This window comes from Sinocyclocheilus rhinocerous, unplaced genomic scaffold, assembly GCF_001515625.1.
Source record: "Sinocyclocheilus rhinocerous isolate Xijiao unplaced genomic scaffold, SAMN03320098_v1.1 scaffold196, whole genome shotgun sequence".
Classification (NCBI taxonomy): domain Eukaryota; kingdom Metazoa; phylum Chordata; class Actinopteri; order Cypriniformes; family Cyprinidae; genus Sinocyclocheilus; species Sinocyclocheilus rhinocerous.
Window position 1 is genome coordinate 947,748 of NW_015633546.1, and position 14,629 is coordinate 962,376.

The 14,629-nt window shown below is 36.4% G+C and overlaps 1 protein-coding gene across 2 annotated transcripts in view; it reads left to right on the forward strand.

The window, feature by feature from the left end:
• The window catches only part of LOC107744437 (GAS2-like protein 1), a 43,751-nt gene that overhangs the window by 9,645 nt on the left and 19,477 nt on the right, over positions 1–14,629 (forward strand). For both annotated transcript variants that reach the window (XM_016558089.1, XM_016558086.1), the window contains exons 2-4: positions 7,820–7,927; positions 11,104–11,200; positions 11,912–12,221. In XM_016558089.1, the coding sequence (XP_016413575.1) occupies positions 7,820–7,927; positions 11,104–11,200; positions 11,912–12,221 (515 nt within the window). The remainder of the gene's footprint in view (positions 1–7,819; positions 7,928–11,103; positions 11,201–11,911; positions 12,222–14,629) is intronic.

The window sequence follows — 14,629 nt, forward strand, 5'->3', positions numbered from 1 at the left end:
TATATATAGAAAAACAAAATATTAAATGTGATAATAATAAGACAAGTCAATAGAAAATGAAAAAACATTTTGAGTTGAGTGAGCTGAATGAATGGGAAGCACTGACGCAAGTAATCCGTAATCTTTAATCTATATTTAATGTCTGAAATGCCTGTCAAAGTGAAAGAAATGCTTAGAAATTGTGAATTACTCCAAAAATGAAGCAAGTTATTTACAGTGGTTTCATTTTTTTTTTGTTTCAGTGTTGCCTAGAATAACATTTTATGGCTCACAGCAATATTTTATTTTAGTTTCTTTGTCTTTTTCCATATTTCCAAAGATTTTTCCATATAAATAAATTAGATTAGATTAAATTAGACAAATTTGATTAAAAATGTTAAGCAAAAGTCTCAATTGTTCATTTGGTGTCAATTGCCACTGATTTCCCACTGCAATTGACACTAGAGTTGAGTTAAGTATTTAAATAAATTAATAACCTCTGTATGTTTTTGTCCCTCGTGGCCTGATATAGTTTTTCCGTGACCAAATTTTATTATGGCTGAGATATGAAAATTGATTATAGAATCTGTGCAGTAGATTGTGGGAAAACAGAGAGAGGAAGACGGTGTCAAAAGTTACATACTGTCGCTGGAAAGATTTTATGCCAGGTACAATTTAGGTCATGTGAATTTTTATATGCACCAGAAGGTCACCTGATGTTATAGCTCATTTTATCTCACTAAACGTAGCTTCAGTTTTGTCATAATAAGGCCTCAAACTAAAGGACAAGCGTGTGATAGTCTTATGCTGAGGCTTGTGAGGAGAGCTTTCATTCTTTAGTTCTTTAGACTAGACACATATTTTGCTTTGCCCTTGAGCACAAGCCACAACAAGCCTTTATAGTGCACTGGAGAGACTAACCTTCAGAGTTTACAAAATGGCTTACTTGACTAAAAGGAAACAATCCTGTCATGGTAACTTAGTTTTTTTTTTTTTATTTATCTTAAGTTTATCTTAAGCCCTATATCCCAATTATTCTAAGCAGCTGGTTTGTCTGGTTAGGTCTCTCTATTCATATGTGTGTGTGGAAGTTTCAGTGGTGTTTTGATTTTTGACGGTAGAAGGACTGTCCTTTTAATTAAGGATGACAAATCAGATAAGAGATGACAGATCTGTGAGAATGCTTGTGCGCGTTCTCCACATGTTCTCCCTCTGTCTGTAAAAGTATGCTGGCTAAGCACACTACTCATCTGTGATACGATCACGGATCTCTGCTTGCTGACACTGCAAATGTCACAAATGTCCTTGTTAAAAATCCTTTTTTTCTGTAGTCGTTCTGACTTTTTTCTTCTTTCAGTAACAAAAAAATATATTTTAAAATAGGTCTCATTATTTCCTCTTTATGCATACAATGTAAATCAGTGGGGTTCAATTGGACCCCACTGAATTTCATTTTATAATTTTTATTTTTGAGTAAACTATGCCTTTAAGTGAAATGAAGTCTCTTCTTTTGGTTGTCTAGATATGTAAGACCTGTAAGTGACCCAGATTATCTGTATTTTATCGTTTGTTTTTTGTGTGTGATGTTGATTTTAGGTTGGTTTCAGCTGATACAGCTCAATTCAGCTTAATTCATCCCCACTGGAGATGCAAAAAATGTTTCTTCTGTGCCAGACACCCACTGAAGCGCTGAAGCAGTGTGTTAAATTCAAGACATGATCATATTTATGTTGGAACCCACCCAGTTTTTATCTCCTAGTAGTGGAATCAGATATAAACTTCTTAGCAAACAGATTTCTCATTGTAAGACCTGTAAGTGACCCAGATTATCTGTATTTTATCGTTTGTTTTTTGTGTGTGATGTTGATCTTAGGTTGGTTTCAGCTGATACAGCTCAATTCAGCTTAATTCATCCCCACTGGAGATGCAAAAAAATGTTTCTTCTGTGCCAGACACCCACTGAAGCGCTGAAGCAGTGCGTTAAATTCAAGACATGATCATATTTATGTTGGAACCCACCCAGTTTTTATCTCCTAGTAGTGGAATCAGATATAAACTTCTTAGCAAACAGATTTCTCATTCTTGCACAACTGAAACAACAAAGGTTTTTCTGCGAGGTGGGTTTTTTTTTTTTTTTCAGACTTTACTCAAACAGCACCATACTGTTTAAATATTGTTATTATTCAGTACAGTTTTACTGCTGAATGTGATATGAAACATTTTGAGAAACACCTGCCCTGAACACACAGATATTTTGCCAAAATATAACCGCTACTACAATTTATTGGTGTCAGTCATCACTGTTTCATGAAAAAGATCATTCATTGGGTTGCTTTTGTAAGTGGGAATATACAAGTCTACCACTATTTTTCACCATTTGAGAGTGTCTTTTTACACTGAACTCTTCTGAGACGCTCAGTCACGTAATTACTGAGAACCGAATCAGCTATTCCAAAACAATCCACACCCACGGCCGTTTTATATCTAACCCGGAAGGGTCCTTCACTTTTTACCCATCTGGCCTTCTCTGTGTCACCTCTGTCAAAGCGTGTGTCAGTATGTGTGTGTATCAGGCAGCCTGCAGTTATCAGAGACCCAGATACAGCTCACTATCTCTCAGATGCTCCATTTCCCCATCTGCATCTCCAGGCTGACCTCGCCCAGCGCTGTATCTTTGATGCTGGCTCTCACAGTCCCATAGTGCTGCTGTGTTGGTGGTAAAGGAAGCAGGGTGATAAACAGAGTTTTCCCTCCAGACATACGCTCAGGCAAAAAAAAGCAGCACAGATAACAGCACTCGGGAACCAAAAACACAACATAGATGAGGTCTGAAAGCACACACAGAGTTCATGTGCATTTCCTTAAAAACAACACCATTTTTTGTAGTGTTGTGTTCAGTCAGAATTTGTGTATTATTAGGGTTATCAATAAGCGGTTGTGAATCCTGAAAATGTATGAGTGTGAGTTTAGTTATAGAATGCGGTAGTCACTCCCGTAAATAATCGTACTGTGTGTGAATGTAAATTTTTGCAGTTTAAAACAATTGCTTTTCATTATAAATTACAATATCAGCATTGGATTGAAAAACATTAATTCAGTAATATATGTTGTTTATATATTTTAAAAAAATCCTTTTTACTTTTTATGGAAGTCGTGCAGAAGTTAATTATTTCTTATACACTAGGAAGGATGGTGAATCTTTCAGTTAACAGTAGATCAATTCATGATTCGCTGATTCAAAACCATTTTTAAAACTGTTTAGAACGCCTTAAGTACACAATTTGTCATTTGATGTAGTTACTTTGTATTTATTTTAAAGTACTGTGTACACTGGTGATTGTCCATTGATTAAATTTTTAGCACTTTAAATTACATATGAAGAGTTCATTTGCAAAAACCGATAAACGCCACTTTAAAAAAAAAGAGCTGATTGCCGTGCAATATTCTCTACATATAGCGCGATCTGAAGTCTAAACATGTTTTGTCAATTGTGATATGTTCTTCTGGGCGAAAAAGCAAAAAAGAAAGCTGAAACGTTTTCACGGAACCTTGCAAAAGCAGCACGTTACATTACTTTCAATAAACTTTAATTTAGTAAATTACCTGTATTTGTTTAAGTTATTATTACTTAATCAAAACAACCCAACTGCAGTTTGATGCAGTTTTTTTTACAGTTTTACTTGGAATGCGCAATAAAAAAAAACGTGATTTCTGAAAAAAAATATTATCGGTTTTTGCAAATGAACTCTTCATATAAAACAAAATGCAAACATAAAAATTCACAGTTTAACATTAATATTGTACAGCACCATGATTTCTAATATCATTGTGAATCATAATTATTTTCTTCCATAAAATTCCATACAAAAACTGAATCTATATATCTCAACAGTGTTACTGTTCGTGTGTGTTCTGATCTGAACATACAGAGGTCATGCACCTGTTCTGCTGTCTTTTAGAAATCACACCGAACAGTATGAATCAGATGTAATGTCACATTAGATAAATAAATAAAAAAAACTGTGCTAAATAACTTTAACAGTGTTCATTTAATTTGCCGCAGAAGTTAATATGTCAGCTTCGTCAGCCCTGTTCATTATCATATTTATTCACTCCCAGCAGGCGTCTCCTCTCCTGCCGTCTCACTCCTCCTCCATCAGGTGTTCATCTCTTTCTGTCTGTCAGTATGTTTTTCCCAGGAGATGCCTGCATCCGTAACAGAGAGAGCTCTGATAACTGCAGTCATATGACCATTGTCTCTTATCGCTGTTTCCAGAGCAGTGCAGAACCAAGAGTTAAGATCACAGCTACATCTCATCGTCTGCTCTGTTTGCACACAGTATATGCTGCTGACAGTAGACATTGCTGGGGAGACAGACATTTAAATAACTTCTCCATGTCTTATATTTGGTAAGGGTGGTTCCTCAGTTAAAATCAACAAAGGAATGCTGTGAGAACGTTACAGGGAGTCTCTCTGGTTCTGCTAGACTGAATGGCAGAGCTCTGTGTAAACTTGATTCTCCTTCAGTCTAATGGATGGAGACTTTAAACAGTGCGTCTAGCATGAAGACGCCATACTCCTCTAGCATTTAATTGTTTTCCCTGATGTACATTTATAATGTTTGAAGTCCATTTATAGTTTTACAATGTTTCTAGTAATTCTCAGTGACCGACTTTCAACAACTACTGTATATAAAAATGTATAGCTGTTGTTAAAAGAAACACTCAACATGGTAACCCCAGAAAGCTTGCACATTTACACACAACAGATTTGTTTTTTGAAGGTACAACATGAGTTTGCTCAAAAACTGCTTGTGTGCAATTTTACTGTAATAGTCTGTTTTTGCTTTAAGAATGTTTTATATGAGTGGGCTCTGTTATGATTGGCTAACCTCTTCACATTTAAAATGAATAAGAACATTTGTATGCAGTGTTGATGACTGAAAGCATTTTGGTTTTGTCACCTCATTTGTTTCTGGTATAGATATGATGTAATGGAAAGAACCCATAAAAACCATGAGAGGGGACCTAACAGTTGTGTATTACCACAAATCTTTAAGGTGGTCACTACTTACAGACTTTCCAGAACAGATGTCTAGAGAAAAAGAGCGAGGCATGAGAGAGACAAAATACAGCAAGAGAGCACTTCTTACTTCAGAGAGAGTGAGTCTGTATTACAGCTCATTCTGGTTCTGTGGTAACTGTCAAACACATGCTGCATGACGATGGGTCTAATTATAAAATATTCCCGCTTTAACCCTCTAATCTTCCAAAACAGGCCAATAATGTGGAAAATTAAAGATATTCATGGCAATTCTAGAGCCTCCAAATTCAACTACAGTTAATAAAGTCTCACTGACTGTGTGTGGCAATAAATCTTCTCCATCACGCCAGCAGAAGTCTGCTGTCTCTCATCTGTGGAAACTCAACTGAATTTGTCTGTGTAGGAAATAAGGATGAGTTTCCCATGTGTTTGCACAAGCAGTCCAGTGGAACAGCACAGAGCCTCAAAGTGTACAGTCTAACTTTCCCACACTTGTAACACTGTAGAAAACTGCACAATCTGGTAAAGAAAAAATATACTGCATACTACAGGTGCATCTCAATAAATTAGAATGTCGTGGAAAAGTTCATTTATTTCAGTAATTCAACTCAAATTGTGAAACTCGTGTATTAAATAAATTCAATGCACACAGACTGAAGTAGTTTAAGTCTTTGGTTCTTTTAATTGTGATGATTTTGGCTCAAAATGTGCATGATATAATATAAATAATAAAATAATGTTTCATTGAAAAAAACAAAAATTATGCAAAACATATTTTAATTAATACATTTGTTTTTTCATTTATTAATTAAACCTTTTCTTTTTATTTTGGCCTGAAATACAACACGGACATGAATTTTTATTAGATCTGCACACATACACATTGCAATTTAATTTGTGATATTTGTTCCTTTTTTTGCTGAATAAGTGTCTGTGTCTTATTCATGAAATGAAATGGCTAAGGTGTGTTGGAGACAACGTTTTGTCTTGCCGTACAAGTTTCAACTCTTAACATTGCTGCTCTCTCGTCTGATCTTGATTGATCTTCCGGACTTTTGCCCTGTTTGTTGTCATGGTGCCACACTCATTTAGGAGAGTCTTTTCAAAGACCGCAAACAGAACAGAACATCAGAGTGAACTAGAGAGAATGAGAGTCCAAGATCACCCCACCCAGTACAGTACTTTCCTGACCGCTCTAAATCAGAACACATGCATGCCTCCATACTGTGACGTGTCTCTCTTTCACATCAATAATTACGTTTTATGTGTATGTGGCATGTGCCTTTGAGTTAATCATTGGGCAAGTCCCAGATCTCATCAGGATATGACGCAACTTTAGGGAATGGCTCTTTGTTTCACTATTTGTGCTTTAGAGAGAGTGAGAGATAGATGAAGAAAGAGAGAGACTATTTGTTTTTCCTAGGGAGTGATTCAATTAAGGTGTGACAGGAATTGGAAAGGTCAGGCTCTTTCGGTGAGTCAATCACCTCAGGAGCTCAGGAGTCAATAACACTATCCCATGATGCATCGCATATAAGTTACATTCTGTCCGTTCACATGCTTACACACGCTCCCAGCGTCCTTCACTCTCTAACGCACAGAGTTGAAGCGAGGTAAGGGATGTGACTAAGTGTTTCTCACAGGAAACTGCTTCTGTTCAGGTGCTGCTGGACATTCAGTGGAACGTTTGTCTCTTGAGTGTGACTAAATGTCTTTTATAGTCTGCAGTGAGCCAGCAAACAGCTGAATACTAAAGAATGACTCCGTGTTCGTGAATATATCTCAGCTCACCTCCTATGTGGAAGAGATATGTACATAAATATAATACGAAAATATTTATTGATTCATTTATATTTTTATATATTTATTGTTTTGAAACGAAGTTCAGAAGCAAAGTTAAATGAGAATTCAGCATTCCATAGAAGTTCCTGACTAATATGTTTTGGTGATTAGTGACCCAACTATTGCATTTTTATTTATTTTTTTGTTCAGGAACCATGGTACCATGCCCAAAAATCCTTTAGTAATACCATGCTACTTTTTTGTCCTTTTTTGTTGGTGTAATCAAACAGAAAGCTATATTGTCTATAAAAATACATGGAAAGTAAGATGTTTCTTTACATATATTTTTCTTATAATAGGTAATAGATAGATAATAGATTACTTTTTCTTATATATATTTTTTTAAATATTGGTTAAAGTAGCCATGATTCATACAGGGCAGGCCTGTATTTACAATTTGCAAGCTTCATACTATAGAATTGGCTTAATACCATGCTAATTTTTTGTCCTTTTTTGTTGGTGTAATCAAACAGAAAGCTATATTGTCTATAAAAAATACATGGAAAGTAAGATGTTTCTTTACATATATTTTTCTTATAATAGGTAATAGATAGATAATAGATTACTTTTTCTTATATATATTTTTTTAAATATTGGTTAAAGTAGTCATGATTCATACAGGGCAGGCCTGTATTTACAATTTGCAAGCTTCATACTATAGAATTGGCTTCGTAATGTATGGCAGAATATACAAATATACTATTAGCATTGATATTCATCTTTTTTGTCCATTTGTTATGTGATGAAAAGTTTGTTTGTTTCAATATTGCACACGTTTAACCATGATTGTCTACACCAGTGGTTCTCAAACTGGGGGCCACCAGATGGCGCTAGGGGGGCCGCATAGAAATTCTAGAATTTCACAAGGGGGCCTTCTGCTGAAAAAGTTTGAGAACCACTGGTCTACACAATGTCTGCTATTTGTTTAATAAGATTTTATATTGTGTTTTGTAGGTTCGGGAGATTCTGGGCCAGTGCTCCTGTCCGTCACAGTTCCCCATGACCAAAGTCTCAGAAGGGAAGTACAAATTTGGAGACTCCAGCGCGCTCATCTTTATCAGGGTACATCTTTAATTGACTCACCAGTTACTCATTCACCTGTCTATTCTGTCAAAACATTGAGGCAATGTCTTTTTCTTTCTCTCTTTATTACTTAAAGCTGAAGTTTGTCTCTTTTGTTCTTTAAAACGGATTGAAAAAATTCTGAGCTGAAGTGTGTATTTTTTTTTTTATGATAAAAAAGTCAGTTAAATGTTAAATGTAGGTTGACTCAACCAATGCCAATCGGTTTGAAAACAATTATTATTTTTCACAAATTTCATTTGGTGACGCAAGTGGCACAGAATGATACACCTCACTTTCTTTCATTACAAAGTTTTGTGCAAATGCTGGTGTCACACCCACAAGACATCAAACCATCGATTCTCTTATTTACTTTTTGAATCTGCGCTGCTGCATCATTGGAATCTTTAACATTCCCAGAATAGAGGCCAAACTATAATAATTATAACTCCATAATAAGTCATCCCGAGGTTTGAATGGTGTTTACACAGTTGCCAGGCTGACCTATTCAAGACTTAGCCTGTTATCCAACTTCATCTAAAAGCACCCACACCCATTCATACTGCAGACAGAAATGGAGACTTGTGTCATTTCCTGTTCTCTACCAAGCACTCTGGATACAAGTGTGTGTGTGTGTGTGTGTGTGTGTGTGAGAGTTGGTGTATGCGTATTTACATGCACTTTATGCATGCATCTGTGTCTCTTTAATATGCTGTCGGGTCTACAGATTTTCACTCTCAGCTGGAGGAAATTTTAGATGGAATTTTATCTTCCTCCAGTGCAGCAGGGCTGAATCAATTAAACTCGATTTAGCCTCATGCTCCTCCGCATGGATGCCGTAACTGCAACCTAATATACTCTTTCTCTCTGTCTTCATCTGTCTTGATATGCTCAGTTTTTGTACTGTATGTGTGTACCCTTTTTTTTTTTAGTGCTGTTAGATTGAACCCTTTTATTTACTGAGACTATAATTATACATAGACCCATCATCCTTCTCCAGCTCAAATGAACACTAGCAGCACAGCGTGAGGTGAAGCAGAGGCTATTCACATGCCCGGCTCAGCTCCCCTGTGTTGACATCAGTGAAGAAGACCAAAGGTGAAAAGCAAAGAAAAATGTCATCTGTCAGATTCTGGACGGTCACCGTGTTTAGAAGCTCAGTGCTCAATTTGATGTTGGTAAACTGAAAGAAAACCTCTCGAAATTGCTGAAATCCCTGGCGATGAAGACCTTGGCACAAAAGAACATTCACTTTGTTTACTGTTTATTATAATTATGGTTTCAGCATGTTTCCGCCTGTTGCCATGGTGATGAATCCCAAGTGCTTTTTAAAGGGAAGATGATTTGGCTGCCGAAGATTGCAGCACTCCCATTGGCTAAAGTAGAGGTACAATAAAAGTCAATTGTTAAGGCCTAGTGTAACAACAAATCTACTTGTAGTTACGTTTTCCTAAATACTTACTTGGGGTGTCAACTATGTCACAAATGATGATGATTCAAAGTCACAGTGTAAAAGTTTTTTTTTTAAAGAAGTCTGTTACGTAATATTAGTTTTTAGATAAACTGTTTCTGTTATCTGTTTGTTATTGTAGTTATTTCTCTTTGCATTATAATTATGATTAATAATGCAGATTAATAGAATGTACATTATTTTGTGTAGGGCTACTATCTGTCATCTTTATGTGGGAAAGACGTCCAAAACAAGCGGAGAACTGTGCAGCAGAATTACAGCCCTAGATGTAGTTCAGTGTACGGTTTAGCTTGTATGTGTGTTTCAGTTTTTGTATAAATGAGAGCTTGTGTAAGTTTGTGCAGGTGGGCATTGTGCCAGCCAGCAGGTGTGCTCTCTTTTCATGGCAACAGCACACAGACACTCATCACATGATTATTCCTTACCGTGTGCTCAGCAGATGGAGTTTAGCAATGCTAAAACTCTAAAGAGCTTTGTTGCAACAGGTTCGAAGTACACAATCAACAACAGTGAAAATGTGAAAGAGAGTGTTTTCCTGACTGAGTGATTTTTTTTTGATAAAGAAATCAATAGTAGTGTAGTGTCTTATCCTACATTTCTCTCTGTTCATCAGAGAAGAGCTAAAGAAACAGGGCTTGGAGTAAAAGGAGGGCAGCTTCTATGCTAAATCTCCTCCATTCCCCTCTCTCTGAATACCAGCTGAGCGGGGTTGGAAAAGGCAGAGTGTGTGTCGGAGGTTGATGTCTTTTTGTTCTCTCTCAAGCTCTGTCATTGCGTGTTGTCATGATAATGAAGGCGGATGGAGGCAGCAGTGGGGTGGATGGAGGAAGTGTTGGTGGGCAGATCTGTTATATAGCGTTATACGACACGAGGGCTTGAGCTTATAATAATCAGATGACTGTCATGTTGTTCCACCTGTATTATTAGTGGTGTTTGAAGATAAGCATCACTATTATTATTGCCCATACTGAGGGTTAGGGATTTAAACTAACTAACCCTACTGATTGTGCCAAGGACATGAAAAATAACACATACTTTAAAGTTTTGCTAAGTGATCAGGCTTATGATTTTTGCCTGATGAACAATAAAACGGTAAAAAAATGCCATAGACTTGCATTGAAGGAGGGACCTGACACATGCTTAGGGAGTTAAATAGTATATAGACTTGGGGATGGGCTTCTTTTGACTTCGGCCAGTAAGAAACCACACATAAGTCAACTAGCATCACCCTAGGGACTACTTATTTTGCATAGGCAAGCGCTACTTAATTCTTCTTCAGAAAAATGTAATTTGTTAATTTGTTTCACAGCCTGGCACATTTACAAATACAAAAAAAAATTCCTTGCAGATCCTAACCTCTACTAATTCTTTCATTGTACTGAACAACAAATGATACCTCTAAAGTGTACCCTGTTGTACCCAATCTTTTACTACTCTCTTTTGTACTTTTCCATTTGGCAAAACTTCTGTTATCTACCACTGAATCACTCTTCCGTCTGGATTTTTTAACCAGCTGTTTACATTTCTAATGCTACAATCATGAAAATTCATTTTTGATTTTTTAAAAAATTATTTTCCCAGCTGCTTAAAAGGTTTGTAACACAATTTTGATATGTGTTACTGTGTATGACAGCTATATTGAGTGTTTCACTTTGGTTGGTCATGTTAATGTGTGTGTGAAAGGTGTTAACCTCTCTCTGTGTAGGTGTTACGGACTCATGTGATGGTGCGTGTGGGTGGAGGTTGGGACACACTTGAGCATTACCTTGACAAACACGATCCCTGTCGCTGCGCCGCATTCGGTGAGATCACCACTTGTGTCACTTCCTGTCCCTGAGCTGTGAGACTTACTGGAATTTTTCAACAATACTACATGTGCTTCTCACGTCTGATTGTTTACTTTCTCACAGTATCATACAATCAAGTTATACGAGTTTTTGTTTCTAGCGTTTTGTGTTTAATGAGGGTTAGTCCCTTCATTATTCAACACTAATAGTGTAATTCAATCTGTCTTTGGGCTTTTAGAACAGATTGGTAAAAGCTGCCTAAGTTCATATATTCATATATTGCCATATTCTTATATAATCCATATATTGCCATACAACTTACTGAAAAATTATACAAACACCTTTGATGACCAAGGCTGGGTTTATTTAATCGAAAATACAGTAAAACAGTACTATTGTGAAATATTATTACAATTTAAAATGACTGTTTGCTACTTTAATATATTTTAAAATTTCTTTTATTCCTTTGATGGCAAAGCTGCCAACAGCCATTACTGCTGCCATGTAATGTATCCTTAAGAATAAAAGTATTAATAAAAAAAAAATTATGTTTTAACCCTAAACTTGAACAGTAGTGTACAAGACACATTAACAAGGCTTTTTTCCCCACTTTTTTTCCATTTACATGTGTATTAGGTTTAAAAACACTTATGATGTTGAAGTTCATCATCATTTTTCTTGTGAATATTAAAAGAGCTGAATGATGCCTTTCTTTGACCTCAACAGCTCACCGGTATCAGCAAGCTAAAGCGAGTGGCCAGGGTCCTCACAGTAAGAGCTCCAGTGCTCACTCCTCCCGCTCCACAAGCCCAGGACCTCACTGGCGCAATGAGGGCATAGCACCCTACAAAACCTCCGACAGGCGCTCTTTGGACCCTGTGTTGGGCGCCACGGTGCATTCCTCTCCATCACGGCCTGGCAGGTCGCACCATGCAGCTGTACCTGTGGAGATGGAGACTAACACAGGGCGGCCCACAGCACTGCTGCCTCGACCACCACGAGACAGATCAGAACCACGCCACTTTAATCCTCTCAGGTCAGTGCAGGTGTGTTTGGGTGTTAAGCAGTGTGCGTGTGTGTGTGTGTGTGTGTGTGTATGCATGTGTGCATGTTTACAGCTCCTTGGAAAGTACCTAAAATAGAAAAGTACCCAAAATCACACCGGAATCAAAGACACCTAGAAAATGAATGTGAAAGTCAGCTCTTGTTTATTTATCTTATTTATTCAAATTTAAGAAAATTGGCTTGGGATATAAGAAGTGTAAACATGACTGCTCTTGTAAACACTACCTAAAACAATTAATACATTTTATAAATATACATTTTAAGAAGAGACTTTGAAAGAAAGTATATATTTCATAATGTATTATATTTATTAATAATATAATTTTAATATATAGTATACATTTTTTTTCTAAGACATGAAAAAGCCAATACCTTGTCCAGACAGAAAGAAATATGAATAGTAATAAAAAGAGAGAAAAAAAATCACAGAATCACTATATGCATGGATGGATATGGAGAGAATGCAATCCTTGTATGAGAAGAATTGAAGCTTGAAGCGTTATGACTGGGACACATGCATGATTGTGTGTTTGTACAGTTGTTTTGTCTGTGTAGATCCCTCAGGGTGTCTGCCATTTGCTCACACTGACCTAGTTAACTCAACACAAATTATAGCACTCTGCTTGTGCACTGTACCTTCACAATGAGCTGCATCTTAAGGCAACCGTGCACATGCACACAAACAAATACAGACACACAAACACACAGATTATTGCAAGCAGATTTAAACTAATCCCAGGTGACATTGTCCTGACATCTATCCTCTTCTTGTCCAGTTTGTGACTCCCCCTTGTGTTAGAAAGGAATAATTACAATTTTATAAGGAGACAATCACAGTGTTCTCGCTGCCTAATTATGCAAGTGATAACATGTTTTGGATAAATCTGTTTTTTTCCCAGAGCAAATGGACAATTATACATATTTGTATTTCTTTCTTTCTTTATTTTTTAACAACTGCCTGAAAATGAATGTTTAAACATGACTATAAAAACTCCATGTTATGCATTACTGCACACTTAGAGTAGTGAACACATAAATCCTAAACATCCTGAAGTTTCAAAAGGTGCTTCGTTATTTCAATCAGATGGCATACTTGTACGTCAGTGTGTGCAGCCAGGACATTGTATAACTGGACCATGAACAGCTTGCTGGTTTATCTGGGCTGTGTGCCTTAATTTCCTTAGGCTGACTAATGATGCAGGCCAAGCGTCAGAGCAGCACACTTTAACACTTGCACTCCCAGAGCTGCAGGTGAGGCAGACTGGATTACTGAAGATTAGGATAATCGCAACCCCCAGGTCTGTCACTGCAGTAACTGCTCAGAACATGGTTTATGCAGCTTATATTACAGAACCGGACTGTCAGGGTGTGCGTATTTCACTTTCTTGTCTAAATGCACAAGAGTGTGCATTTGAATAAAATCAAATGAGGGCAGAATAGGGTAGCACTTTCACTTGTTCTTAAGTGTATCTTAGGATCTGGAAGTTCTACGTTTAAGAAATGATTTTAAAACAGTGATTTTATTCATATGCACACTCTGTTTTTAGTGTTTTGTCTCAATGTACACAAGCCAGTCTTTAAGATTAAAGGAAAGAGTGATATCAGTTTTATTCTGAACTTAGTAGTAGTTCAAGAGTGTGTGTAAAGAAAGTGTGTCTGATATGTTTGATAATGCCAGAGGATGAGTAATCTCTCTCTCTCCATTCCTATTTGATGGCTTTCTTTAATCCCAAAAAAAGGCTCCTGAGGATACAGCCTTGCATACAGTTCCCTGCATGCTTGGTACAGATTCTCCATGTTGTCAAAAGTGAAAAGTATCACACAAAATCATGGAGAAAAATGGAAATCATGGAAATTATGTTGATTAGTAATTCTAATCAAGATAACCAAGAAATATTTTTTTTAATTGATCAAAATCAAAGCATTAAATTAATCAAAAGTGACAGTAAAGATTTTTATGTTCACCAAAAATTATTTTAAATAAATGCTGTTTTTTTAATGTTCTATTAATGAAAGAATTCTCAAAACGTGTGTTACTGTTTTCACAAAAATATTTAGCAACACAACTATTTTCAACACTGATAATATGAAATGTTGTTTGGGCACCAAACCGAATTCTCGTTATGATTTCTGAAGGATCGTGTGACATTGAAGACCTCTGTAAAAATAGCAGTGCCATCAAAGGAATAAATTACATTTTAAAATATTAAAATAGAAAACAGGTAATATTGTTTTTGCATTATTACTCTTTTTACTATATTTTTGATCAAATAAATGCAGCCTTAATGAGCATAAGAGACAATTTTCAGAAATCTTACTGACCCCAAACTTTTGAACGGTGGTGTGTATGTGACACAAAATATGTCAAAAATATCAGAC